Source organism: Lampetra fluviatilis, chromosome 24 (genome assembly GCF_964198595.1).
Source record: "Lampetra fluviatilis chromosome 24, kcLamFluv1.1, whole genome shotgun sequence".
Lineage (NCBI taxonomy): Eukaryota > Metazoa > Chordata > Hyperoartia > Petromyzontiformes > Petromyzontidae > Lampetra > Lampetra fluviatilis.
Genome location: NC_136298.1, coordinates 12393725 through 12421304, shown reverse-complemented (window position 1 = coordinate 12421304; position 27580 = coordinate 12393725). Strand labels below are relative to the sequence as shown.

General features: G+C 49.6%; 1 protein-coding gene across 3 annotated transcripts in view; it reads left to right on the top strand.

Moving 5' to 3' along the window:
• The window catches only part of LOC144941190 (putative oxidoreductase ZK1290.5), a 99524-nt gene extending 81056 nt beyond the window's left edge, over positions 1–18468 (top strand). For 2 of the 3 annotated variants that reach the window (XM_078867766.1, XM_078867765.1), the window contains 3 exons: positions 10074–10256; positions 10861–10920; positions 13980–16048. In XM_078867766.1, the coding sequence (XP_078723892.1) occupies positions 10074–10256; positions 10861–10920; positions 13980–14075 (339 nt within the window). In that variant the 3' untranslated portion in view covers positions 14076–16048. Of the gene's footprint in view, positions 1–10073; positions 10257–10860; positions 10921–13979; positions 16049–17303 lie in introns of those variants that run through there. The other variant, XM_078867768.1, reaches the window with a different exon arrangement.
• Positions 18469–27580: the final 9112 nt, after the last annotated feature.

The following is a 27580-nucleotide window of genomic DNA, read 5'->3' as shown; positions in this document are numbered from 1 at the left end:
CAGCCCCCTTGTATTTGCAAACGGATATATTAAAGGCCGTGAATGTATGTGCGATTATAATAATCATTTATGACCCTTTCATAATCTACTGTTGGATGAAAGCCTTCCCAACACTGCGTCGATCGTGGGGGTCGTTTGACCATACTTCACCGCGCTGGTCAGTGCCAGTAGGTGAAATGGGGCCGGGACCGGTTAAGATGTAATAGGTGGCCAGGTTCATCGTCGGGTTTTATAAAAATCGGTTTAAATGTTTTCAGTTTAACACGTAGGCTTTCGCCTGGATGTAATTGCCAGCGAAAGGTCGTACCACTCAAATTGTAAATGTTGTGGATTTACTCTCCAACACACCGGTGGGCTAAAGTAGTAACTACTTGGCGCCTCGTTTACACGACAAACCTGACTGGCCGTGTCGGGTGGTGGAGGGTTACGACACATTTATACTTACGCGATATAACCCACAAAACCTTTATTGTGAAATGTTTTCGCGTGCCCATTCACAGCACGAAGCTGACGGTTACCGGTTGTGCCGAGCGTACAGAAGAATGTCTCGGCACAAACCTAACGCCCGTTACCTCGATCGCGGAGAATCGGAGGGATGCTGCCGTGGGGCGCAGCGGTTCGTATCGCACTGCACCCGCAATGCCCGGGTCGCCGGGTGGGTTCCCGATCGCCGCCGCAACGGTTTACACCGTGGGGCCACTTTCTCAAATCCTCCACTGCCGCCTCCGTCCACCCAGCGGCAGCATTGACGGGTTCGCCAGAGCGGATCGGCAGGTCGCGTGTGTGGCGGCGTGAAGTGTGGGTACGCTGACCTCTTCCTGACCTTAGGAACCGGTAACGATTCTCAGTCGGTCACGATTCTCACCCCGAGTTCATTGTAGCGTAGTGCGTGAAGCACTGCACCACTGCTCCCCCCATTCTTCTGGACATTTGTGAAAAAGGGCTTCAGAGCTCATCGGATTCCTCCAGGATAAATAAAGATTCTGATTCATTTTCCACGCACGCATGCACACATATACACGAGATATGATAGGGCTGGAACCAGTCACCTCAACAGAAATTCATTTAAACTTCGCCTCCAGTGGCTGCACGGGTGACGTGGAGCCACTAGATTGAGGATCGATTCTGACTCACGCGATTGAGTGCACGTACCTATTGTGAGCTGAAGTTCATCAATGAATCGATGCATCGGTCCACACCTAATGTACAGTTAATCCAAGCTATGCTTAATTTCACAAGAAATACAAACACGTGAAACACGCAGCATCAGCGTGCACGTGCCTGCAAATGAAAACGTTTCGCTGCCCCAGTTAGAATTATCATCGTGAAAACAAACCGTTCAGGACTTTGTGTAATCGCTCGAAGAAAACAGCATCGTATATCAGCCGGAGCCTTGCAGATGAATGTTCCCCTCCTGCCAATATTTGTTGAAACAAGGCGACGCGGAGCGGGTTCCCAGTGAACGGAGCCTCATCAGTTAAGGCCAGCGGCTTGTTGAATATTTACGACAGGGCTGCTCTGGGCCTGCGTTAGTTCACGTGGCTACGAGAGACGATGGCCATCGGTCGAGGCAAACAATCGAGTGGCAGCCGGGAGAGGAAACTCGGCCGAGAGGATGTCAATGCAGCATCGCCGAACAACGCAGATTAATGTCAACGCTTCCACGCACGCTACGTGCAGTGAATTGTGTGTTGTGTGTGTGATAAAATGTACGTTTGCCGATGGGAATGTTGACCCGTGCAGCCACTAGAGGCTGTTATTTTTTACGACAATGTAACAAGAAAAAGTCCTTGGATCGGAGCAGTGGATATGGTTACTGTGATTGGGCAGGGTGGAGCAGAGTCGTCCACCCCACGTGGTTGGGCAGGGTGGAGCACAGTTGTCCACCCCGGGTGGTTAGGCAGGGTGGAGCACAGTTGTCCACCCCGCGTGGTTGGGCAGGGTGGAGCAGAGTCGTCCACCCCGCGTGGTTGGGCAGGGTGGAGCGCAGCAGTCCACCCCGCGTGGTCACCGCATGGTTCTTTCATCTCACACGGTTCTGCTCGACCACTTAAGTCACTGCACCGTCCACAAAGATGCACGTTAAAATATTTAATCTCTTGGTATTTAATAACACATCTTTGACCCTGTTTGAAGTGTCTCGGCACTGGGTGAAGTTTTTTTTTTCATTTTGTCGCAGAAGCCTCTTCTGGAGTTAAATGTTTAACAATTCAACACTTAACAATGTGGAACAACCTGGAAATAAAATCACCACAGTTTCTGCTGCTGTCCTGCAGGGATCGATGTCATCTGGACAGATGACATCCACCCCGTCTAGACTGATCCTTGGGGCATATATATTTGTTTTATCCTCTCCAATTTTTAAACACTTTTCTGTTAGATGTCACATCTCAAAAGTGATTCATGTCCTGCTAATTAAAACGTATACTTTAATACATGTGTTAACCATAAGCGGCATCGTCATGCATTTCTCATACGCTGCTAAAACAAAACTTAAGGTTGTACAAGTCCAGTGTTTGTACTAACAAACCGACACGAATCGATGTACACGTGCAGCCCGTTCGTCAAGCCGCTGCTGGGGGAGGTCCTCTCCACGTCGTACTGGCCCGAGGGGTTGTCTGTCCATACTTCACCACGCCGGTTGCTACGGGTGGGTGAAGAGGAGGGCGCTCAAATCGGCTGACATGAGCCGTGTCGGAGTCCCAACTGAGGTTAGGGGGGGGGTCAGAGAGCTGCGCGCTGAACCGCTGTCTCTTCTGATTCCCATGTGGCGCTAAAATCGGACTCGGAGTTCTCCCTGCTCCGTGTTCGTAGCAGAGGCCAAGAACGAGCGACGTTGTAAACGAACATCAACAACGACGTCGACAGTGTCAACACAACGCAATCAAACGGCTCATTGTTCGGCATTGTTTTCACGTGGATGTGATCACGTTAGTTTTTCCACTTTCACTCAGCCTTCTGATCCTTTATATAGCGCGGGCATTGTTACCTTGGTGGTTAACTTCACGGTTAACTTGGCGGTTAACTTCACGGTTACCTTGGCAGTTAACTTCACGGTTAACTTCGCGGTTAACTTGGCGGTTAACTTGGCGCAAAAAATGTGGCACGGGGCGCTCGTCGCAAGCGCGGCGTCAATTGAACACTCTCTGCCGTTCTCGCAAACACACGCAGGGCCCTGCACGCAGAGCCCTGCACGCAGAGCCCTGCACCACGCAGCGTGTTCACCCCCCTAAGACGCGTCACGCCGGGTTCCTCTCTTGGCGCCCTCGGGGGCTGTCGTGTGGCTCTGCGACTGATGGCGGAGTGGCCCGCCGAGACGTAATGAGACGCAGGCGAGCGAGATGAAAGAGAGATCAACACGCGATAGAGACGAGAGAGAGAGCTGCGGACGCAAGATTAGTGAGATGAAAGCAAGATACACGAGAGAGACAGAGACCTAGGGATAACATTGTCTCGGAGAATGTATCGCGCGTCTCGTGTGCCATTGAGCAAAGCGGTGACAACACGTGCACACACACGCACCTGCTGAACACTGGTCAGCTCAAACTGTGACGTCTCTGCTAAGTGGCAGAGATAATTATTTGCTAAATTAAAGTCTTAAAACGCAGTCCAGAGCCTCCCCGTATCCCCGACTCTTTGCTGTTCTCCATCTAACGGTGACAACGTCTCCTCCTCCACGCACCAAGCCCACGCGGGGTTTATTGAAGCGCACTTTTGTCTGTTTATCTTAGAGCAAAAGCCTGGTAAACACCTTCCCTGGAATGTTCAATAAACCTATCCCTCTAGAGTTACCAAACTCCTTTTTATCCTCCCCTTTTATGTAAAGGTACGATAATAACTTTTCCCCAGTCCTGTGGAAACTGTTAGCTCCTCCACTGCAGCTGTGATTATTTAGCGAAGTTATTCCAGCATCTGTTGGCCACCTTTTCATATTTCAGAGAAAGCCTCAACTCCTGATACAAGCACACCTGGCCTCGCAACCAAAGGGGGTGTGCTAATATCCTGCTTCTGCTGCATCACAACGATCTTTAACCGAACACAGTAAATAGGGCGCTTTGTACGCACAGGATATGAGCCATGTGTACTGTTTAACACGAAGGCTTTAGCGACCAATATCATCCACAATACAGGTTTTTTTGGGTTAGATCGCGTCAATATATTTACAGGATTTTTTTGGGGGAGTTCAATATATTTACGCGGTCTAACCTAAAAAACAAATCAGCATTGTGGGTGATGTTGTAGTTGCACGACACGATCGGCCCTGGCTTTGTTGAGCGCGCGCTCGATTCGATAGCAGCCCCTCACCCCCCTATTGTGTTCATGGAAAATGAGACGCGCGCGGTACAGCAGCAGGCGCCCAAGAGGGAGCGGAGCGAGTAGGTGGAGGAGGTGGAGGAGGAGGAGGTGGAGGAGGAGGAGGTGGAGGAGCGTCTTCTCTGATAGCCGGCCGGAGCCGCGTGGAGGGAAGCTCGCGCTGCCTGTCGTGTTGTTGTTGGGGCAATGAAAGGCCGGATGTCTGGTAAAATATATTTTTTTTAAATAACAGCGAGCACGCAACCACGCAGTCGGCACAGGACATTGCCACGGTATTGAAACTCCACCCAAAAAAAAAGTTGTTGGTTTAATTTTTTTTAATCTTGCATCGAGACAATATCATCGGAGGTCCCGTGGTCGTTGACGTAACCGGTTCGGATCCGGTCGAGACTCATCGTGCTCCGTGCCGAGTGACGCCTTGCGCGGTGTGGCGGTGAGCGCGCTGCGCTACGAAGCCGGCGAGCCGAGTTCGATTCACGGCCACGCCCACTGTCACCGGCGACGATTACCTGAACCGGTCCTGGGCCTCCCCTAGGTCGACTCAGCCTCAAATGAGTACCTGGCGCGGTCTGTAAACATCGCCACTGGGGAGACAAAGGCGGCCGGGCGTGGTGCTGGACACCCACCCCCTCGTGTGCCGTGCCGGCCTTCATAGGTGCTCGCTAACAGCACTTGCCCCAATAGTCTGGTGAAGGCTACACGGGGGGTCTTTGTCTTTGTTGCCGTGTGCAGCTTCACTAAATGAAATCATCCGGCTTTCTATTGCAGAAGATGTAATTTATATCAATTAGCTGCCACCTGGGTAAATAGAGGACGTTGGGTTGCATTGGAACTGCCCCTCGCCCCGCTCTCTGCCCTGCCCCGTTCCATCTGAGCCCGTGGCGAGGAGGCTCGCGCGGGCGTGCGTGGCGGCTCGCGGAGATGACATCAGACGGAGTTTAAAGGGACAACAGTGTGCGTGTGTGACAGTGTGCGTGTGTGTAACAGTGTGTGTGTGACAGTGTGCGTGTGTGTAACAGTGTGTGTGTGACAGTGTGTGTGTGCAACAGTGTGTGTGTGTAACAGTGTGTGTGTGTAACATTCGTAGTTTCCAATGTTTATTTAGGCTGGCCTGCCTACGATTAATCCTGGGTTTAACCAGGCTGGATTGTGTGAGGAGCTCACAAATCCTTGAAAGATCTGGGCAAAGTCCCATCGGTGAGCTCCTCCGACAGGCAAGGCTGCATTGGCTGGGTCATGTAGCCCGCATGCCCAGCCACCGCATGCCTAAACAGCTTTTGTTCGGCCGGATTGAGGGGGCTAAACGGGCGCGGCACGGGCAGAGAAGAGATGGAGTGATGTGGTACAGGAGGACGTGGAGCTGAGTGGACTTGCCGATGACTGGTACCAGCGGTGTCAAGATCGGCCTCTGTGGAGGAGGCTCGTGAAGGACGCTACCGGGCAGTTGGAGGCAGTCGCCCTCCAACAACAACGGAGGGCGGAGGAGCGACGCTCACCACAACGAGCGGAGCGCCGGGTGGATAAAGCACAGCAAGTTGGCACAGTAGGGGGCACAGGTGGTGCATCAGCCAGTCATCTCGGTCATCTCAGTCAGTCGACCCGTGGCACCTGGGTCTGCCCCGTGACCTCCTGCCAGCGGGCGTTCGACACTTCACGTGGCGTCAAGGTGCACATGGCCTGGCACAAGCGTCGTGGTGACGTCACCGCCACTTAGTGGCGAATGGCGATTGTTGTGTGTAACAGTGTGTGTGCGTGCGCGTTTGGGGAGCGGTAGTGTAGCGGTTCCCGCTCAAGGTCAACACCAGTGACGATTGTCTGAACCGGTCCTGGGCCTCCCCTAGGTCGACTCAGCCTCAAATTAGTAGCTGGTGTAGCGGTGTGTAAACATCACCACTGGGGAGACAAAGGCGGCCGGGCGTGGTGCTGGCCACCCACCCCCTCGTGTGCCCTACCAGCCTTCATGGGTGCGTGCTAACAGCACTTGCCCCAACAAGTCTGTTAATGCTATCCGGGGGATCTTAGTATTTAGTGTACGTGCACCACCAGCGCACACAAGGGTTCTCATCGTGATTATTCTACCCAGCTCCGTTCCGGTGGCTGGACGTGGGCACGCCGCGCGGGGAGTCTCGTGTAACAAGCCATCACGATGGACATCTCCCATCATCATCCGTTAACAAAAAAAAAGATCGAGCGAGAGGTGGGGGTTTACATAAAGCAAAGTAAAAAAAAAATTACGAAATGATGAACGAAGCAAAATGCCGATTACACCGAGCATCTTCTTGTTTCCACTGATCGTAAAAAAAAGCATCATCACCACCGCAGACGAGCTGACCTGTGTGCTCAGAGCCGTCAGGCGTGGCCGCCTTCGGCTGCCGTTCTGTCACCAGCCTCGCCCAGCGTCCCTCGCCCCTCCCTCACTCCCCCCACGTTGCGTCCCGTTCGAGGCCGCGTGCGTTTCTTAGCGGTCAATTTGACGTCTGTAATTTGTGGGTTTGTTGTTGCCTCCGATCCATGTGTTTTTTTAACAGCCGTGTGTTTTTTTTGTCTTTCAATTATTGCACATTCGTTCGTTTACGCTGTGGGATGAACAGACCGCACGCGTGTGTGCCCGCTCTAGCGAGGCGCACTCGGAATTCTGGGAACCTGCCACGGTTCTGTGCAACAAAAATAAACTTGGCCAATTTTTTTTGTTCACGAGTTGAGAAGAAAAGCTACCTTTGACTGATCTCGTGTGCGAGTGTTTCTCTGTCTCTGTCAGTCTCATATGTGTGTGTGTGAATTCCGTGTGGAATTTAGAAGGCTAAATGGGGCATCTTTGTTTGAGGGAGCGTATACAGGTGTGTGTGTGTATATGTGAACTTATAAACGCCTGAACAGGATTTCTTCCACCAGTCTCGTCCTGGCTAAGAGGGAGAACGTTGTGCTGGTGTGTGTGTGGTGTGCCTATGGGTGGTGCAGTGTTGCAGTGCTTAGCGCACTGAGCCGCAAAGATTAGATTCCCGCTTACGGCCAACATCAATGGTCGAGCATCTGCACCAGTCCTGGGCCTTTTCCAAGGTCGACCGAGTTCTCATGGAAAGCCTTCGTAGTTTCCCCACTTGTCGACGTAGGCTACATCGTGGGGGGGAAGCTATAAATGTGTACAGTACACGCGGCTGTGCGCTCTATTAAATACATATCTACATGTAACAAGACACAGCAATGTATCTTCTTGATGGCTCTGCAGCTGAGCTTAAAAAAAAACAGAAAATTAGTTTTTATTTTATACCGACCTCTTTGTTTTGGCCGCCTCAAGTTGGGGTGACGCGTGCGGGCTTTGGCACAGCTGCGACCTCCGGGATGAGAGGGATTCTCGCTTCCGCGCGGCGTGAAGCGGTGACGTCTCGGGACATTACTAACTCGGTGCTTTACGGGATTCTTTTTTACGCATCCCTTTGAAGGAAAATGTAACCCAAAAAACCAACAGCTCTCACCTTGTAGATGTGTACCCAGGCTACCTGTTCTGGGCTGTGCCCAACGCAGGCTTTGATGATGACCTCAGGGAGCACCCTTCCAGCAGCAGCAGCAGCAGCGGTGGCGTGAGAAGACGTTGCATCGCTGAGGCCGGCTGCACCTGGGGGAGCTCGTAACTGGGTACTCGTTCCAGTCCGAGGCAGCCCCAGCGGGCCTAAACATCAGTTGACAATTTTAGCATCAACAGCCAGAGTTTGAACCCTGGGGGGGCGGGGAGGGGAGGGGGTCAGTGGAACGGAAGTGGGGGGCCGGCACAAAGCCGTTGTTTGAGAATGCGCCTGACGGCTCTTCGGGGCAGAGGAATGCGCGCTACCGCGATGACAACACTCCTGGAAGTGCCCTCACAATGCACAGGCAGCGACGCAGAAAGCCGCCCAGTGTCTGATCAAATGAAAGTGCGGCGGCGGTGGCGGCGGCGACTTCTAACGGCGCGCTTTGAAAGCGCCTGGCCGAGCGGAGTGCGGCTTCAACTCGTCGCATTCCAGCGGAGACATTAGAAGTTATAAAATTGCCGTCGCTGGCACGTGGAGGTTCCTGGCCAGAGCCCCGTGACCCTCCCGGCGCTGCCCGTTACAGTGGCGATGAAAAGGGGCTTATTGACCCACACGCACACAGCCCCGGTGCGTGCCCACGCCCTCGCCCATCCATTCGCGAGCCCACGCTGAGTGAGGCCTCCATCCGATGTCGTGTGATCATTAGAGACCCGCTTACATCCTGCTGGACAGAGTAGGTCACTGTGTACAGGAATCGTGACTCAATATTGACATTGAAACACAACTTGCTAGTCGATTGTCAGTCTACAAAGTGAAACATTTTCCGATTTAACAATAATGGCATCTACCTTGAAAACTATATTAATCTCAGTGCATATTACCGATTTAAAAGTAAATTCATAAACACATTTGAAAAAAAAAAGAAACCTATAATTAGGCAGCATGAAACTATTCAATGAAGCAAAACATAAACTGCAAATAATGAGAAATAATTAAAACCTTTATATATACAAAACTCTTGAAACACGTATACTGTATACGTTTACACGGTTCACCTCTGTCAGGCCGCTGCTTTTGGCCACCCCACAATTTGGCTGCGTGTGATCCCAATTGAGTCATTTTCATGTACATGTTTAGCACTGGAACCTTTGCCCAACAGATAGCAGCGACGTTGTATGTCTTGTTTTGGCTAAGGGAGGGGAATGGAGAACTCAGAGGAAACCCATGGAGGAGAACGGGGGGAGGACACACGCAACACTCCACACAGGGAGGCGCTCGAGTTGAGAGTCGAACCCAGGCCCTTTGGCCGTGAGACACGAGTGTCACCACTGTGCCACCTTGGCACCCACAACCACCCTCGCTGTTGATCACGATTGTAACAACCTGGCTCTTCCACCTGCTGTCTTGTTTTGATTAAATTGGAATTTTGGATTTATTTAAAAATGCAGCCGCATGCTGCAAGCCGTTTTATTTTTTCAACTACGTGTTAGTTTAATCGGTTAATCTACAATTTCAGTGTGTCTTATTTCACGTTTTATTTCTTCTGAATTTCTCGTGTCAGATGTTCCATCCAGTGTAACTACAGTCCAGATATATTATTGCTCGGCTAGCAAATGTTCGGATGTCCATTGATGCTGGACCAGGCCACGTGAAACCTAATGACAAGTGAACGTTTTATTTTGTGTAGTTGGTCGATTCGGCTTAGGTTCATCAACTCCCCGCACTCAAAAACCCTGGCTTTTCATCACGAGTGGGCTGTCCTGGTTTGACCCCCAGGATCTCGGATCTGAGAAACGTAGATCAGTGGGCCCCGTGAGGGTTGCCCAGTCACCAGAATTTCCACTTCAAACAGCAGTGGCGGGCGCTGGGAGCACAGTGGGAAGTGAGATCAAAGCAACTGCTGTGTAATCTTCACGTGCGGATTAGCGGCAATTAGGCAGTTTTACCGGAGGCGTAAATAAGTACATGAATCGGTTTACAAAAACCAAGGTTGTTGGTGGAGCGGTGGTGCAGCTGTGAGTTCCAGTCCCGGCCACGGTTCACATCAGTGGCGAGTGATTTTAGAACTTGGTCCCGCGCCTCTCCGAGTTTAACTCAGTACCCGGTGTTGCATCTAATCATCGGCAATGGGGGGAGACAAAGGGGGCCGGGCGTGGTGTTGGCTACACCCCACACACCCCTCCCCGCCGCCCCATGCCGCGGTTGAAGGCGGCCACGCGAGGGGATCTTTGCCTTTGTCGTTGGCGCGAGCAGGTGGAGTTCCACCCGTACCAGCAGCCTCGCGAGCTCATGTCGTTCTGCCGGTCGCGGGGCATCGCCTTCGAGGGCTACTGCCCCCTGGCCAAGGGGCAGGTGCTGTGCGACCCCACGGTCCGCGCCGTCGCGCGCAAGCACGCGCGCTCGCCCGCCCAGGTGTGCATCCGGTGGAGCCTGCAGGTACGCAATGCTGTCGTGACGCGTCGCCCGCTCCCCGCCGTCCTGACAAACGGGGAGCCGAAGGAAATGGCCGGGCTTGGCTGGCTGGGTGGCTGGCACGGGAACAGCTAAGATTGGATGGCAGGCTGGCGGATGGCGGTATAGGCAGGCATTCAGGCAGCTAACAGGCAGGTAGAGGCTGCTAGCAGGCAGGCAGGAAGGCAATTGTTGTGATGGAGCAAATTCAAATCCCTCAAAGAGGATTGCACACAGCAATCATCGCCGCCTACTGGCAACTAATGCCACGGGGGGCACTCCTCCAAACGAGACCATCCCCTGTCTCTTGAGTCCTCGGCTCGTTTAACAAGATAAACCCGAAACAGTGATGAGATGCAGCGGTTGGATCCTGTGGTGGTAAGGTATCATGCATGGACATTTTTGGCCAACATTGGCACTTTATTAAAAGACAGCACCTCCGATTAGCACGGTGCAAAAGAAGTTAATCATACATACAAACAACGCTTGCGTGAAACACGGGGGGAGGGGTTGATTGAGTGGCGAGAGTCACGTGCGCGCGATGTTTTACCAACTGATCCTGCGTTTGGTGACATGCCCTGTCTTCCAGAACGGGGTGATCACCATCCCAAAGTCGACAAAGGAGGCAAGGATCAAGGAGAACTGCCAGGTGGGAACGCCGTGCCACCGCGGGACGGCCACGCCGCTCGTTTGCAGAGGCTCGCGGTTCGAGACCAGCGGCCGGCCCCGGTTAATACTTGCGGGCGTAGTGACCGTAGTGGACGTTGAAGATGCCCCTGACGTAATGCTCACGCAGTAGGCCGTTGTGTGCCAGTGTCAGGGTCAAAGTTCACCTAAGTGAACTTCACCTAAGTGAACTTTGACCCTCAGCTGGTTAAACAAAATTAACTTGGACTTGAAACCTTACCCGCTCATCGTCTGAGCTCAGTGATCGTGCTCCCGAGCCTCCGAATGTCGCCTGTTCACTTTCCCCCACGCGGCTTCTCTGCATTCGTCGCGGCTTCGCTTTGTAAGCACTTTGGTGCACCTTGGCTGTGGCTCCCGTGCCATTTTGCTTGAGTTACTTCCCTCCCTTCCCTATTCCTCACGTAACTCTGCCTCATTCATTCCCTGCTTGAGGTGCGGCCTTGCGTGCATCGTGTCAAATTGATCGTCAAAAACCTCGTATCGGACGCTCCAAAAATAAGAAAATATTGTATCACACTATTCGGTCGGGCATAAGCAAACAAACCACTAACCGATACGATGGGTACAATTATGGATATTGTACAGCCCTCTGTCAATCCACTGCCAGATGAAGGCCCAGCCACATCGTGTCGGTCTTTGGGAGTGTTTGACATAGTTCGCCATTCTGGTCAGCGCAGGTCGGTGAAGTGAGGGTGCAGGATGGGGTCAGGTTTCACTCTCCACTGATGTGAACCGTGGTGGTGGAATTGAACTCAGGTGACCAGATTCACTGCACTCCCCATTTTCCCACCACTTTGGCAACAGAAATGTAACCCAGCAATATGGAATGGACTCTAATGGTGAGGTTCTGCATTGGCGTCAGTTTTACACAACTTACCATTGCAACTCTTTCTGCATTATGGAAGGTCTCTGAATGGGAGAAAAATACATTTTCAAGTTCGGGTTTATACTTAGAATTAAAATAAGTAGGCTTAGTTTGCGGCCTACAAGCCTCTGATCGCGAGGCACCCTGACATTTAAGAACCGTGGGTGCCATATGACATCACAGCACAGAGGCCTACTTCAGCATTTGACATTTTGAATTTGACAGGAAGCCACAGCAGCTGTTGAAGCAGATACGTATGGAATCAGCAATTATTTTACCTTAACCGCTTGATTTTGATTGGCAGATAGCTCACTCGCTAGAGCATTCGCTGACATTGGGATTGACTGAAAAAATATTACCACCACCATGAGTCTGATTCGGTTACTTAGAAAAATAGCGTATGATACAGAATATCATAGCGTAATACAATTTCAACTTAATAATTTTATTAAGCACCTTTCATCGAGAAGTGCGGCACAAGACACAGCAGCAAACAATCAGCGTAAAAACAACTCGTGAAACTAAAAGTAATCAATGCTTAAAAGACATTTTCTGAATTTACGAGTAGTTGAATAAACGGGAGTGTATGAATGCGTTTTAAGGCGCGGTTTTCAAAATCTCCACCGACTCGGAGACTCCGAGAGATCTGGTGGAAGAGAGTTCCAGAGTCTGGGAGCCACACGGGGGACCGGCTCCTGGTCGATCATCGACCGGAGCCTCGTCCCAGGAACGCAGAGGAGACCTGCACCCCCAGGTCTTAGATCTTAGAGGCCTTGAGGGGACGTGCGGTTGCAAGCAACGAGTCTCTGAAGTAGGCCGGGACGAGGTGGTTCAGAGCTTTGCAAGTTAGCACCGACGTGTAATGGCGTCTGTAATGTGTACGGCGTTTTATAAATACGTATCTTTTGAGCGTATATATAATTTTGTTGTGACCAGGTGGGAATTCTGGAGACCAGGATGAGTCTTATTAGCAAGAGGAGTGATCTAGGTCACCGAACTGACCACAGGAAAACAAATAAAAATAAAGTACAGCAAAGAAGATAATTTAAATCGGAACAGAAATGACCATGTCACGGGAAATATCTAAAATATTGCACAAGGATAAATCACCGTTAAATAATAACATGGAAAGAGGGTGTTCAAAGTTATTTTTTAGGAAAGTGGAATTCCCTCCACTGGTTCAGGACCTTCAATAAAAAATATGTCCTTAATATGTCCTAAAAAACATGTCCTTCTCTTGCATCGTCGATCTTGCTTCACTCTGCTCCACACCGTGGCCTCCAAGCAAAACGAGACTCCCAGGGGCCATCCACATCGGACACCGGTCCGATGTGGCATTTCAGGATTTTATAAGACCGCGCTGAGGTTACAGTTCAATGTTGCAGTGACGTGCGACATCAAATTCATTAATTTCAATCGCCTTTAACCAAAAAGGGGGGGGGGGCCTTCGAGATGTGTTCGATCTCCTCACAGAATAAATAAACGCGGTTCCAGTCATCTTTCCTTATCCAAATGAAACCGATTCCTCCTTTGCCCATGTGCTATTGCTGATTTACGTGAAGCAGCATTCGTTTAAGCAGCCCAACTCTTGACTGGCGATGAGACCCAGAAGGGTGAAACCCGTAAAGCTGTGGGTTGCCATATCTTATTGTCCAGTGCAATCCCTCTTCACGAATAAGAGACACTTGGGAAATGATATTTAAACGGGGACGCTTATTAATTTCTTGGCACAGTTGTGATGGGACGGTGCTTGTATCAATGGAATTTCCAACTGCGTGCCTACTGGCGGAGGGACGAGCGGGACCACGTGGCTACCTTGCCGGGTTGCTCAGCTCAACGCGCTGCTCGGGGCAGACAAAGTGGCGCACGGTGACCGCACGGCCCTTCTAGACAGCTCGAACGCAGCGGCACTGGCGGGGTGTGCCTGCCGGTACCTGCCACGTTCTGACCCCGTGGACATCTGTGAAAAAGAGCTTGATAGTTCATCGGATTCTTCCAGGATAATTAAATATTCAGATTTTGACTAACTCCCCCCCCCACCATTCCCACATCTCCCACTCCCCCTCTCCCTCCCACAAACTCCCCCTAACCCCCACCCTCTACCCCCCCCCCCTTGTCCCCACTTCACTCTTCCGCTCACCACCCTCCACACGCAGGTATTTGATTTCCACCTTGCCGATGACGACGTGGCCGCGCTGAACGGCTTACACGACGGCAGGCATGTCAGCTGGGACTGGAGCAGCTGCCTGTGAAGCCGTTGCCTCTCTAACCGACGCGCCCCCCAAAACAAAACACCAACCTCAGACTCGAGCCCCCCCCCCACCCAACTACACAAACATTGCAGAGGCAGCCCAGAGCCGCTGTGTGCGCAGCGCGCTTTAACACGGTGCCGTCGACAGCTCCGTTCACGTCGTCGGCGTCGTCGGCGTCGTTGTACCTCGTTTAAGGTGGGCGGAGGGGGGGAGCCCGTGGAGTAGAAGCCCTGTTGTTGCTAAGAGACCTCGGTCGACCTGGTGGGAGTGGGACCAATCTTTATGTGTGGGTACCATTCCGATTTCGGACGTTGCGGTGGGCACGCAAGAACGTGTGCCCTTTGTGATTGGCACCGCGTTGCCTCGCACGGCTGCGTTACCATGGGTGGCTCACTTTGCCGTGAGAGCCAGCCATAGGTGTCTCACTTTGCCGTGTGAGCCAGCTATAGGTGTCTCACTTTGCCGTGTGAGCCAGCCATAGGTGTCTCACTTTGCCGTGTGAGCCAGCTATAGGTGTCTCACTTTGCCGTGTGAGCCAGCCATAGGTGTCTCACTTTGCCGTGTGAGCCAGCTATAGGTGTCTCACTTTGCCGTGCGAGCCAGCTATAGGTGTCTCACTTTGCCGTGCGAGCCAGCCATAGGTGTCTCACTTTGCCGTGCGAGCCACCCGTGTGAGCCAGCCGCGCGCTGTTTGCACGACTTACCTGGCAGTGCGGCGAGGAGTCGCGCTCTGCGTTGCACTAAAAATCAGAGAATCGAGCGCTTTGTGCTCGTACTGCGCGTTTCCAACCAGGCGGTTTTATTTTGATCGGCCGAGCTGCTCAGCTCACAGTCGCATGCTCTCGATTTCAAATCCCACTTCGGGAGGGGGGGGTTAACTCGACCCATCGACCCATCATCCATCCAGGATTGGTCGCGTGAGCGCTCCTTTGTGCTCGAGGCAACAATAGATGTCCTTGGCGGAGATTGGTCCCAGCGGAATCTCGCAGGAATGTGGCCGTTTCGCTGCTGCCTGAGGCCTAACAATGGGCGGCTGCAGCCCCGACTGAGTGCCCTGGACACCGATTTTAATCCACCGCACACGCGAACTCGACAGAGAGCCGCTCCAAAGAGATCGTGAGCAATGGTGTTAGCCGAGACTTGCAAACAAACAAACGTGGATTTTCTATTCACCCTCGGGACCGATCCAGCCCCGTCTTGAATTGGTGTGAGATGTTGAACGGTGAGCACGTTTCTTCATTTCACGTGACAAGTTGGTGAACGTTACGCTTGTAATGAATTCAAAGCAACTGTACACCTGGACTAGAAGCTGAAATATAAAGATAGCCACTGAAAGTTAAAACTTAGGGTTGTGTTTTTAAGATGCGCTTGTTTGAAAGAGGGAGGCTCAAGCCAAATGCTTACTAATTCCTTGCATGCTATTTTGAACATTGTGCAACAGATTAAATTCATTTGCATTTCTGCATAAGTTACTAAACAGATAAGCAGACAATGACGTCTTCACATATCTCTCTTTCCACGTAAAACGAAGTGGTTTTTTTACAGAACAAATCAGAGCCACGGCCTTCTGGAAGTGCATAATTCCGTCACCATTAATTCGGTGCAAGTGATCAAGTGTGCGACCTGTACTCATCGTCACGTGGAGCAGAGGGTTGAAAATAAAGTTGTGTCAACCACAAATCCAACAATTTGATAACAATCTTCAACTCTAAAGGTGGCACAGTTGTTGTCGATTTCTTACTCCACATGACCCAGGATCTGCTGCACTGCAAATTATCCAGTGGCATTAAGAGAGTATATCTGGCACGAACGTCATGAAATCCTCCAAGTAGCATTGCATAGTGATGCCTTGTGTTGACCACACATGTATTCCTGCACCGTGTGCTATTCAAGACTGCGGTTAAACTCTGTGAATGTGAACATCTGATTGTTTTAATAAAGCATAAACGTTACATTGTTTGACTACCAGTAGAATGCAGTGTATGCCGTGATTGTGATGAGATAAAAATGCACGTGTGTACGCGCGCTCCTCTGCATGGTTTTATGGCTCCCAAGGGTTGGGGAAACTTTTCCTTCCCGAGGGCCTTCGAAGACCTTGGGCAGTCCACCACAAACTTTAATGTGCGCACCTCCGTCACTTCTGTAGCTGCAAGAGGGCCTTGCTGTGGACAGGTTTGGCCACACCTTAATGCCAAATAATATGTGGGGACTGACGCTAAAATCAGTGCCGGATTAAGCTAGTGCGGGGCCTGTAGCACATCTTGTTATAAAGGGGCCATACATTTAAAAAACCCATAAATATTAGAACACAAATGTTTAACTTGCAGAGTAAGGTAATTATCTTTTTTCATTTGCTATACAGCCAGATAATACGACAAATCGCTAACCTTAAACACCCAGTCGTTCATAAAAGTTTAAGGCAGTATAGTACTATAGTAATAGAGCAAGTGCAAAATCACTGAACCGGAATTGATAGCTTGAAAGCATTGAGCGCGGGGCCCTTGAAAGTGAGGGGCCCATAGCATATGTAGCTACTTTTGCTACTAGGATAATCTGGCACTGACTAAAATCGGGCCAAACCAAGTAACTTCATTGGCACCGTTTGATTGACCTCCCACGTTCAGACGACTGGAGGGTGTGGTTAGTCAGATGGGGCCTGTGAATGTCTGCGATTAGCCACCAGAACCGAGTGCACTGGGCAGGAATCTTAACCTCTGATGAAGACTGCCCAGGAATTGATTTGTCCTGAGATCTTGTGTTCAACTTTATTGGCGTATACTGCACAGTTATGATAGCTTGAGAAATGTAGGCAATCGAACTGTGTTGAGAGAAGACGCGTCATGTCCTTTATTGGCACCATTCTGATTCAGAGTCACTATTGAATAATAAATAATAGCTTCTTAGCTCAGTTGGCGTTGCCCGTAATAAACTCACGGTTTTTACCCTTGGTAGACGCGTATCATTATTATGAACTGAATGTGTCATATGATACTATGTTATTGGCAAGGTAGCTGGCCCGGTAAATCTCTTGAGTCTTCCCAGGACATTGAATATCTCGGTTTGTGTCAGTTGCATAATAATAGTTCTCCCATCTTCCCATGATATCTCCCGGTTGTTATTTTTTTTTATTCAGAGGAGGCACCCCCGTGTGCGTGCCGTGCGTACGCACGTGACTTTGCGTGTGCGTATCTGCTTGTCCGTCTGCTTGTCGGCGTCTCTCCGTTCCAGGTGTTCGACTTCAGCCTACCTGCGGAGGACATGGCGACCTTGGATGGAATGCACGCGGACAGGAAGCTCATTCATCTCACTCAGCCCATGTGGCAGGGCTGAGCATTTGGAGTGCTCTTCAGCAACCACTGCAGGACTCGACTTGAATCGGCAATGGGTGCGGCCTGCTCAACCACCACAAGGAGTCACATGCAACTAACGGAGCAGTGGTAGGTTTTATGTTGAGTTTTTTTAAAGATTGATTTCAAGGATGAAAACATGGGAAATGTGCGTGGCAGCTGCGGTCTCTCATGAGACGCGCGATAACGAATCTCCTCATGCTGCATAATCCCAGACCAGGCGTTCGCTTGTGGGGACTCTCCGAGGTACACTCATTCATAAATGGTAATATGGCTTTAAATAAGAGACCTGGTTCTGTCCTGGATTGGAGCCCAGAGATTGAACTTGGATTAAAATCAGCTGTGAAGGGGTTCTGAGAGGGACGGGGATTCAAGTGAACTACTGCCGAGTGTGCCCAGCACAAGAACTTCGTGCTCCAGCCCTCACCGTTGTGCCTCGATTACGCGCAAATGCATTTCACTTTTCTGTTTTTCTGTGAAACATAAACAGGCAAGTGGATGACTTTCAGAGCTGTGGTGCACGTCTGTGATGTCACCTCTGAGTTGTTGCTCATCCCAGTGAGCGAGCGGCGATGGGGCAATGCGGTGGCATCTCCACTGAAATGTGACTCTGCTCTAACAGTTGAAACCGAAATGGAAAAAAAACTCAAACATTTGATTCTTGTTGTGCCTTGTTGAAAGTAGCTGCGTTGCGGTATACTGTACACGGCCGATAAAAAAAACATGAATGTGTAAAAATATTTCGCAATCTCGTGACCCCGAGCAGCCGATCGTGAGTTTAAACACAATCCGTCAAAGGCATCTTTGAGAAACGGCGCGAATCAAATTCCCAAAATGTTGACTTTCCAGGCTGTAAAATTGCATCTGAAAGCAACCAAAAACATAACGGCTTGCAGGAGTCGCCGGAGAGAAACACTCTTCCTCACGCAAATGCATCCACGTATTCAGAGAGCCCCAGGCTGCAAAAATCGCCGTCATGTCTGACTTGGTGCATTGCAGTGTTGTTGTTGTTGTGGAGTGCAGTGTTTAATTCAGAGCTGATGCAATGTAACCTTCTATACAGCATGCACTCCCCCGCTGAGGCCTTCTGAGAGAGCCGCAGTGCGATGCATTATTAATAAAGGATTTGTTTGAAACTCACGCCGGGGACAGCTTTTGTAAAAATATATATTTATTTTGCCACAACCTGAGCCGCTGGCAGGCGTGTTGTTTGTCGTGGCGATAAACGAGCAGAGTGTTTTGTTGTGAATTTTTGAAGTCCTTTTGTGGGGCTCCCTCGGCTGCGAGCGGAAGCTGTCTCATAAACAAGGCCCGCGAATAAGTGTATAACGAAACAGCGTGCTTATGATGTAAGTGACCTCGATCGGTGCTCTGGCCAATCAACCTCGGAGAGAAGCTCTCGCCTCCGCCGTCGGGCTCTGAAAGCGGAGGAGCGAATGCACCCAACACAAGCAACTCAATTCCACACATCCCAGCACGGCACCCACACGCGCGCTGGGTTTCCGTAGTAAATAGAAGTTTTCATTTCGCCGAATATGTTGAATGACGCGCCGCTTTCCAACACAAATAGTATTTTTCCTTTACCAGCCACCACTGGCACCGCGCGCGGTGATTTATGCGTTGTTTTTAGAGTAGCGTCCGGATTATAAATATCTGCAGTGAGATATAATCCATCACATTCGGCACATTTCAAACTTAACTGCGTCTCGAATGCATTTGTCAACATTTAAAAGATTTGTACATGTTTATCCTGTTTGTGAGGAGGGAAACGTTTGAAAGGAAGTATAAATGTCGTTTATTCCCTCTATATTCCAATGTTTAATCCAATAAACAGCACATTCAAACTAAATCATTAGAAACCCAGGAACAGGCTTAACATTCACTTACATGGGCATGGAAAGACTTAAGGAAGGGGTAGCTCAGCGGGAGAGTGGATCCCAGTTGGTAGGTTGCGAGTTCAAATCCCGGTCGGGGATTGACTCAGGCCATCGTCCCCCGCCGCGTGAGAGATGACGAGGACCACCTGGTGAGGAAGCCAACGGTCGTTGTCCTGTGGATGTCCTTGCTCCCATCGTAGGAATGTGGAACTTCCACCACTGGCTCAGGGTTGTAAACGGGAGATGAGCTCCAATGCCGCAATGAACATTCAATCACGAAATCACGTTGCCTTAAGCTTTGACTGTGGCACTTATTGAGGTGGTTGGGCCTACGTGTAGGCATGTTGAACTTCTTTTGCACCGTACGCAGCCAACCGTGCTAATCGGAGGTGCGGGAGAAGGACAACAAACTAAACACAATAACTAATTTCTCAAGAAATTAGTTAATTTCTCAAGAAATTAGTTAATTTCTCAAGAAATTAGTTATCAATCTAGATGACTTAAAAGTTGCTTCCTAATATCGGAAGAGCATTCCAGACGGCCGCAGAAGCGCACCTGAAAGCGCCATGCAATGCAGTAAGCACCCTTGTTCGATGGCCAGCGAGGACGAGCGGAGTTCGCGTGGTGATGGTGTTTGCTCCTTGACGACATCAAGGCCTGTGCCATACAAGCCAGACATCGTTTCCCCCGTTTCTGCCGTTCTGGTCCACTCACAAAACATCTTCATCTGGCTCGATTCCAAGCAGGGTCGGGGTTGAGGTAATCGGTGTTTTTTGTCGTACCTAGAGTCAGTGAGTGCACTTGAACGTCTGACATCACCCGCAATAAAAAAAAAGGGGTGACCGTGGCTGCTGCTGATGATGGTGATGATGGTGATTATGAGACTGCAGTGCAGTGCCAGTGGCCTGCAGCATGAACGACGACCACAACGCCACCCTCTCATCCCCTGCCATCTCGTGCCAGCTGCCCTCCAAAAACAATTTCACCCCGCTGCTCATGACGAATGAGCAGTTTGCACAACAGCGGGCAGAGCGATGTGGGCAACTCGATCGCAGCAAGTGTGCGCTTAGGGGCACGGTTGGATTAAATTGCAGCCATTCTCAGCTGCCCACCCGAACTCCCTGGGCCTCTGCCATAGCCTCCTGCCGGAGGTCCCCTTGCGTCTACACGTGGCCTTTTTGTGCGCCAAGTTGCTGCGGTGACATCGCCACTTTGCGGGAAGTGATGGATTCATCGCACGGTGTGTGTGTGCGTGTAAAACTGCCGACAATAATCATCCGTCCCTGTTGGAATACATTGAAAAATGTAAATGTGTTGCCCACCGTAGCAAATACACAAAAGAGGCTGCACATATGGTTATTGCTATTTTGGCTTTCATCATTTAATAGTAAAGGAAAAGTGTATAGCATAGTAAATGTTTAATTTTGGACGATCCTTGAGAAGTTGTGCACCCGAGCATCGGGCCCACCCATTAACATTTGGTCACAGCATTCATCATCATCAGCCATGATCTATCCATTACTGGATGAAGGCCTTCCGAAGCCATTGCCATCCCTTGCAATCTCACAATTAGTAATACTATTAGGGGCCGTCCATAAATGACGTCACACACCTGGGGGGGGGGGGGTCAGACATTTGTGACGATGTGTGACGAGGGGGGGGGTTGAGAAATGTGACGTCACATCAAAATGCGCAACTTTAAATAAATATAGACAACACGTTCTACTTAATTAAATAGACGTTTTAATAAATGTTTTCTCCTACAACATCAGAGTGCAGCGCCACATTAAATACGCACTACAATGACAATAGTTTAAAGCGATTTGAAGCATGTTTTTTGGGGGGGGGGGGGGCAGAGCTTTGTGACGTCATATTTGAGGGGGGGTCTGACTTTTTGTGACGCCGTGTGACGGCCCCTTACTACGACTGTATCATGGTATAAATTCGTTAATTTGTTTAAACCAGAAGGCAACGCATGGGTCAATGTATCTCTTCCGAAAGCCACGTGCGTGACGCATGCAAAAATGCAATAATATTTCCGCTCAATGCAGTTATTCGTTCTCGTATTGAGAATGGTTGTGGTGAAAATGCCTTTAATATCTTGATCAACAAAACATCCACATGTTACCACTTGGCAACCTCACAGCTGCACCGCCAGGAATGCGTGCGGTTTGTATGCTCACCGTCTGCATTTGCCAAAATATGAGAATAGGTTTTTCCCCTTTTTTTCTGGCAACACCTAGTTTTGTTGCCAAATAAAAGGGGAAAACTCATTCTCGTCGGCATTTGATTGACAAGCAGTTTTCAGAGGTCACGTGATCCGCAATGTGATCACGTGCGTGTTGTTGCCACCTTGTCACGTCGTTTTTATTCATGGTTGCTGAGCAAAGGCCAAAGGTCAAAAATAGCGACAGCCAGCAACAAGCAGCATTATTGAAGGTGCAATAGATGTGTTCGTGTTTTACATTGAGCAAAGTTCTGATAAGGACGTTGGAAGAGAGATAATGTGAAGGGATTCCAAAGCGGAGTGTGAGGACAGTTCTTCCATTACTAGTACGTTACATTTCATTAAAGCGTGTTTTAATAAAGTTTTTTTTTATATTACTTATTTTTATCAAGGGAAATATTGTTAGAAATAGATTTGTGGCTGGGAAACGAAGCTAAGAGGACGTGGAATAATGCAACGTGCAGCTGGATTTTGAGATCGTCGCTATGATTCGCATTTTTGTCTGCAATGCCTGGCCATCTCCTGCATCTTGTTCTCAAAAGTTTTGATCATCATCGGTGTTTATCTCAGTGCTGGCATGTTTCCCTCGACACTCATATCATCAATGCGGCCTCTACACCGAGACTTGGTGCCAGGCTTAGCTGTGACAAGACATGCGTTACAGCGAATGGTCCTCATACCCAGAGTGGTCGTGGTGGAATTCAACTGCATTTTCATTTCCTAGTGAATTTTGCAATATTTAAAAATGAATCCCGTCAGTGTTGACACAACAGAGGCGTAGGAACAGCATAGTGATCCAGTGTGTGTGCCCTTCACATTGAATCCTTGCACACACACAAAGCAACGTTTATACGACGCACTCACACGCACACATAGCCACGCTTACACGCACAATGATTCGCCTTGTGTTAGCAACACTCTCTGCTGCTGTTGTCTGCTGTGGCGCGAGGCACACACACACACGGCAGGCAAGGTAGCGGGCACGACATCGTCCCAACGTTGGCCAGGGTCAACTCTTGAGATTGGCGACGAAGTAGAAGGCGCTTTGAGCAAGGCCGCAGCCATGCACCACCGTGTTGAAGAACTGTGAACTCTTTGTTTTAATTTGCCGGCTGGGGGGAGATCAAACCGGTAACCCCTCGATTTCAAATCCCGTGCGACAAACCATCACCCCGTGACAGCATCCCATGCAGTAGTTCCGAATAGCGTTTACGAAATCAACAAATGTAACACATTGATATTGCACACCAGAGTAATTTATATTTAAACATATTCCTATGTGTTTTTCCCCAAGAGACCATTCAGACAAGTTATGTGAGTGAACACCAACTACTAAGGCTGGTAAACACGAGTTTGTCTCCACAGCAATGATGCTGACAGATCATCGCACCGGGTACTCGTTCGAAAATCAATTCGACACGGGAGATACCCAGAGTCCAGGTCCATATTCCAATTTCCAGTGGTGTCTGGGCCCCAAACTAAAGCTCGGGGCACTGGCAGCAGTAGTGCAGTGACTGTACCGTGCCACCTGCCCCGCCTGCCACACAAACAACGCGTACGCAGTTCTCACACACACACGCGCGCGCGGATACTTCTTCATGCAATTGGGGCGGGAGCCTTTCGCTTGACAGCCAAGAAAAATGTTCGTTCACCTCAACAGGAGCGCTCTTGTCCGCGGCGAGCCGAGCACACATCTGTGGGCAATGGGCCGGACGCGTTGAGCAGGGCGAAGCCAAATGCCCCATCATCGCAGTGTCTGGATTTTCCTTCTCGTGTTTATTTTTAAGGAACATGGTTTTTTTTGTTCGGTCGAGGTTGCACGACAAGAGACAAACAGCAGCTGACAAAGACAAATGACCCCTTTTTTTTAGTTCGAACAAATTGTTGGTGTAAGTTTGGCTATCGACGGAGCCAGCTGGTTCCCCGTTGGTAGCGTTTCACTCAGCAGTGGATCGATAATGATTATAACCCATCATGCAGCCACCCGTGATTCTTCTTAAATGATCAATTGTGTTTTGTTTATTTCTTTACCACTTGTTTAATTTTGCGCCCCAGCCCTGTCCCAATTTGTGCTATCGGCATCACGTGGTCACGAGACGAAGTCGCCTCCATTTGGGTCGCTCGCAGAGCTGTGCACGAATCACGAATGGCCCACGGAAGTGGATATCAAAGAGCTGCTGCTACTATCTCATTAGATCCCCTAAAGTGAGAATAAATTAGACAGCCATCCAATGATTAAACGGTGTTTTCAAGTCCAGCGATTTAAATCGTTTTTCAAGAACTGCGCGGTATAAACCATGAAGTTTAAGTGTGGCTCTTTCGGCTCTCGCGATGGAAAGTCGCGGGTTAAATGCGAAGTGCGGGAGATGTCAACGACTCTCGCCTCCTCTTCGGCAGAGGAGGCTGTTGGAGGGACGTGGAAAGTTGTTCGGTGACGAGTCGAGGTGAGACGCGCAGTCTTACCCAGTGAGCAAGGAACGTTGGCCCAACGTTGGGCCTGTTTACTGGGTACGTAGGCGTCCAATCCCAACGCACCTTGCCACGTGTGCACTGCGCGCGTGCCGTAAGAACAGCCCCAGCACAGTGCAATACGGCGAGTGAAGAACGACTCTGTGTGTCGCCTCTCCCCTTCGTTTTGTGTTTCTCTTGCCCGCCTTACCTTCCCCTAAACAAATCCGTGCTCCCGTGAGCAGGGTAGCGAGCGAGCCCTGCTTCCTCGCTCTCCCTTGCCCCGTGACCACCTCTCCTCGGGTTTTCGTCTGTGCCTCCCCCCTTCCATTTTTTTTTATCGCTCGCGTTTTGTACTGGGCGCTTCTTAAAACACACAAAAAAAACTCTGATTCAGAATCTATTTATACTGCAGAAGGAATCCGATGAGCTGTAAAGCTCTTTTTCACAGGTATCCAGTCGGGGCAGGTCAGAACGTTACAATAACAAACAGGAGTGCAAAAGTATAGAAAAGATAAGAAATGAACAACAATAAAATACAACTCTACTATGCTTTATTTTGCCAGGTAAGGCCCACTGAGCTATTAGATTATTATTCAGAAGCGACCTGGCCACAAATGACAGCTCAACGAGAGTGGCTTATCACGTGGAAATGTCGAGCAGCCGAATAATCGAAACGATCTGAACGCACGTTTATAAAGTCTGCATGCGGCACGCCGAGTCCCGGTGCCCCGCGGGGTCATCGGCGAGTCGGGGTCGTCAGCGAGTCGGGGTCATCGGCGAGTCGGGGTCATCGGCCAGTCGGGGTCATCGGCCAGTCGGGGTCATCGACGAGTCGAGTTCATTGGCGCCGTCGTCCTCGCGCTCCGGACGGTTCCTGTTTCGCAGCTGAATCCACGATCCCATGTTGGAAATATTTATTGGCAATTTCCCATTGTAATACATACACGGTATAAAATAATTAAATAATGGCTCTATGCACAAACCGATAAGGGTCTGTTTAATTGGCAAAAAAAATGTAAGAAGAGAGTAATAACATTTCGGTACATGAGCCAAAAGCCTTTTCCGGACCAATGTTTTCCAGCGGCATTTGTTCTTCTGCCGTGTATATGGAGGCTCGGGTCAATTACAGTCGTTTATTTTTCCTTCATTAAAACGAAGCCCAATGGGGCTGCGTATGGGACAGCAATCTCCGGTGCGGAGGAAACCGGATAGAAGAGAGAGGGATAAAGCGATGAACAATGTACTCGTTACAGCTCGTGTTCAGTATTACCGTTACATTTCGGATCGCATTGCAAAAAAACCATCTAAGATGTTAAAACATCTTTCGAGAGGACTAATTGTATTAGAGAGTGGACTGGCGGAGGAGTGGCACGGTGATTTGCTCGGTGCGCTGTGACCTCGGTTATCTGAGTTCAATCCCGGGCCAGTGGTGGTGATTTCGAAAAGTTTTTTTGGTTTGGCCATGTTTTTTTGTTGGAGTACGGAGTTAGAATGATGGCTTTAATGTAAGTTGTCTTGTGGTTGTTGTTGTTTGACTTCCACTGGGATTTTTGCACAGAGCGTTGGTGTACGGTGCTTTTTCTGGAAGATTTTTGCAGTTTTTTCCTGGATTTTTCTGTTTGCGCATAGTCACTTTAAGATGTTTTCTTGTTCATGTTTTAGTTTTTGTTTGTTGCGGCTGCACCCGATTCAAGAGCCGAATGGCTCACAGGGCTATACCAAATAAATGAAACTGAAACTGAAATATTTGAACCAGTCTTGGTTAACCGCCTCTTCACAAACCGTCAATAGCCACCACAGGGAAGCATGGTCAGACAAGCCCCATGCTTGGCAGCGTGGGGAGGCCTTCATTCCTGCACTGGATTGATAAAAGGTTGTAAATTGTTATTGTATTACATTATGTCTCCACGGCAAACGGGTGCTGTGATTATTGTTTATTCGAGGTAGGGACCCCATTGCAGGAGGGGGGGGGGCTGTTCTACTCGAGCAGACAAAGTAATCAGCAGTCCACACTGTATGTTGTGATCTCATGGGCATTCCGATGTCTCACTGGAACCTATTTGGCATTTGTTTCTCAATTTTAGGCCAATGGACATTATAATTACCCAATGTAACCCGATGGGAATTCTGTCTTCCCCATGTTATTCTACTGGCATTCGGTTCTGTCATTTATTTCAAGCCCCGGCCCTCCATTATTACTATAAATTACGTTTTAATGCTTGAATTTTACTTTTTAAAAAAGATTTTTGACCCCAAAAAATTGCAGTTCTAATGCTATTTTCCAACAAAACGACATCCCACGTGGCCGGAATGTTCGCAATTGACCGCTTTCACAGCGCGTTTTGAGTGCTGTTGCTCTATTGTTACGTATTTTATTGTTCAACCAAGGGGATTACAGCTTTAAAGCTGAAACCCCGGTTTACAAGCATTCATATACAGGATAATGAGGCTTTAATTGAAGTAAAAGAAGCTGGTCAAATATTTTAGCAAAATTTGCGGGGGGAAAAAAGCTTGTAAATGTTTTTGGTTTTCCTTGTCCCTGCAGGTCTCTCCATTTTTATTGTCTGACTCCTCCAGGCACGTGCACTGACAGCTACACACACACATAATTGTGGCACAATAAGACCGTGCAAGTTGAACCCAGGTCGCCAGCGTCGAAGACAGCCAAGCTACCCACGACACCACGCAGCCTTGGTGCGCATCAGCAATGCTCTGGTTATCAAATAATCGACTTGTTTAAAATAGCTTTTTCAAAGTTTTTAATGAAAATGTATAAATAAAAACATTAAGATTTGTATTTATCTTTCCCTTACAACACGACATATGAAAACAATACACACACGCAGGATGAAATAAAAAACAAACATTAAGTAAGAATGCCGGGTTTCGAACTCGCGTGTCAAAGTCTCGCAGCCGCCTCTTTCATCCACTCGGCTACAGCGAAGTGACGACGTCACCGGGGATTTCCCTTCACGACGCTGAGCAGTGGACGCGCGGCGTCTTCGGGACGAACGCGACCGGACCTGGGGGTGAACCTCCACCCCCACCTATGATGGGTGGAGGCATTACCTTTGACCATTGGATGTTGCCCCCCCCCCTCCCCCATTATAGTCTATGGGAATTCGTGGACATTACCCATCATGTTGATTTGGTGCGGCCAATGAAGAGTGAGTTTTAGAGATCGATTCAGTAGTTGTGGTCACCACATCTACGCCTCTCTATATAAGGAACAAACAAGGTGGACTTATCCACAAATCTGGCTGTTGCCTGATGAAGCTGGTTGTAATTACTGGCGAAACGTCGTACTCAGATTGTAAATGTTGTGGCTTGGCTCTCCAACACAGCGGTGTTGCTGTACTAGTGACGAATTGGCCACGTTCTGTTTACGTGACAACCCGTACTAGTTGGCTGTGTCGGGTGGTGGCGGATTTGACGACACATTTATATATTTACGCGATCTAACCCCCAACAAAACTATATTATGGATGATATTGGTCGCGAAAGCCCACGTGTAAAACTGATAGATTCAGCTCATCAATCATTTACATCAAAGACAAAGCCCCCCCCCTCTCCCCGTATAGCCTTAACAGAATGTTGGGGCAA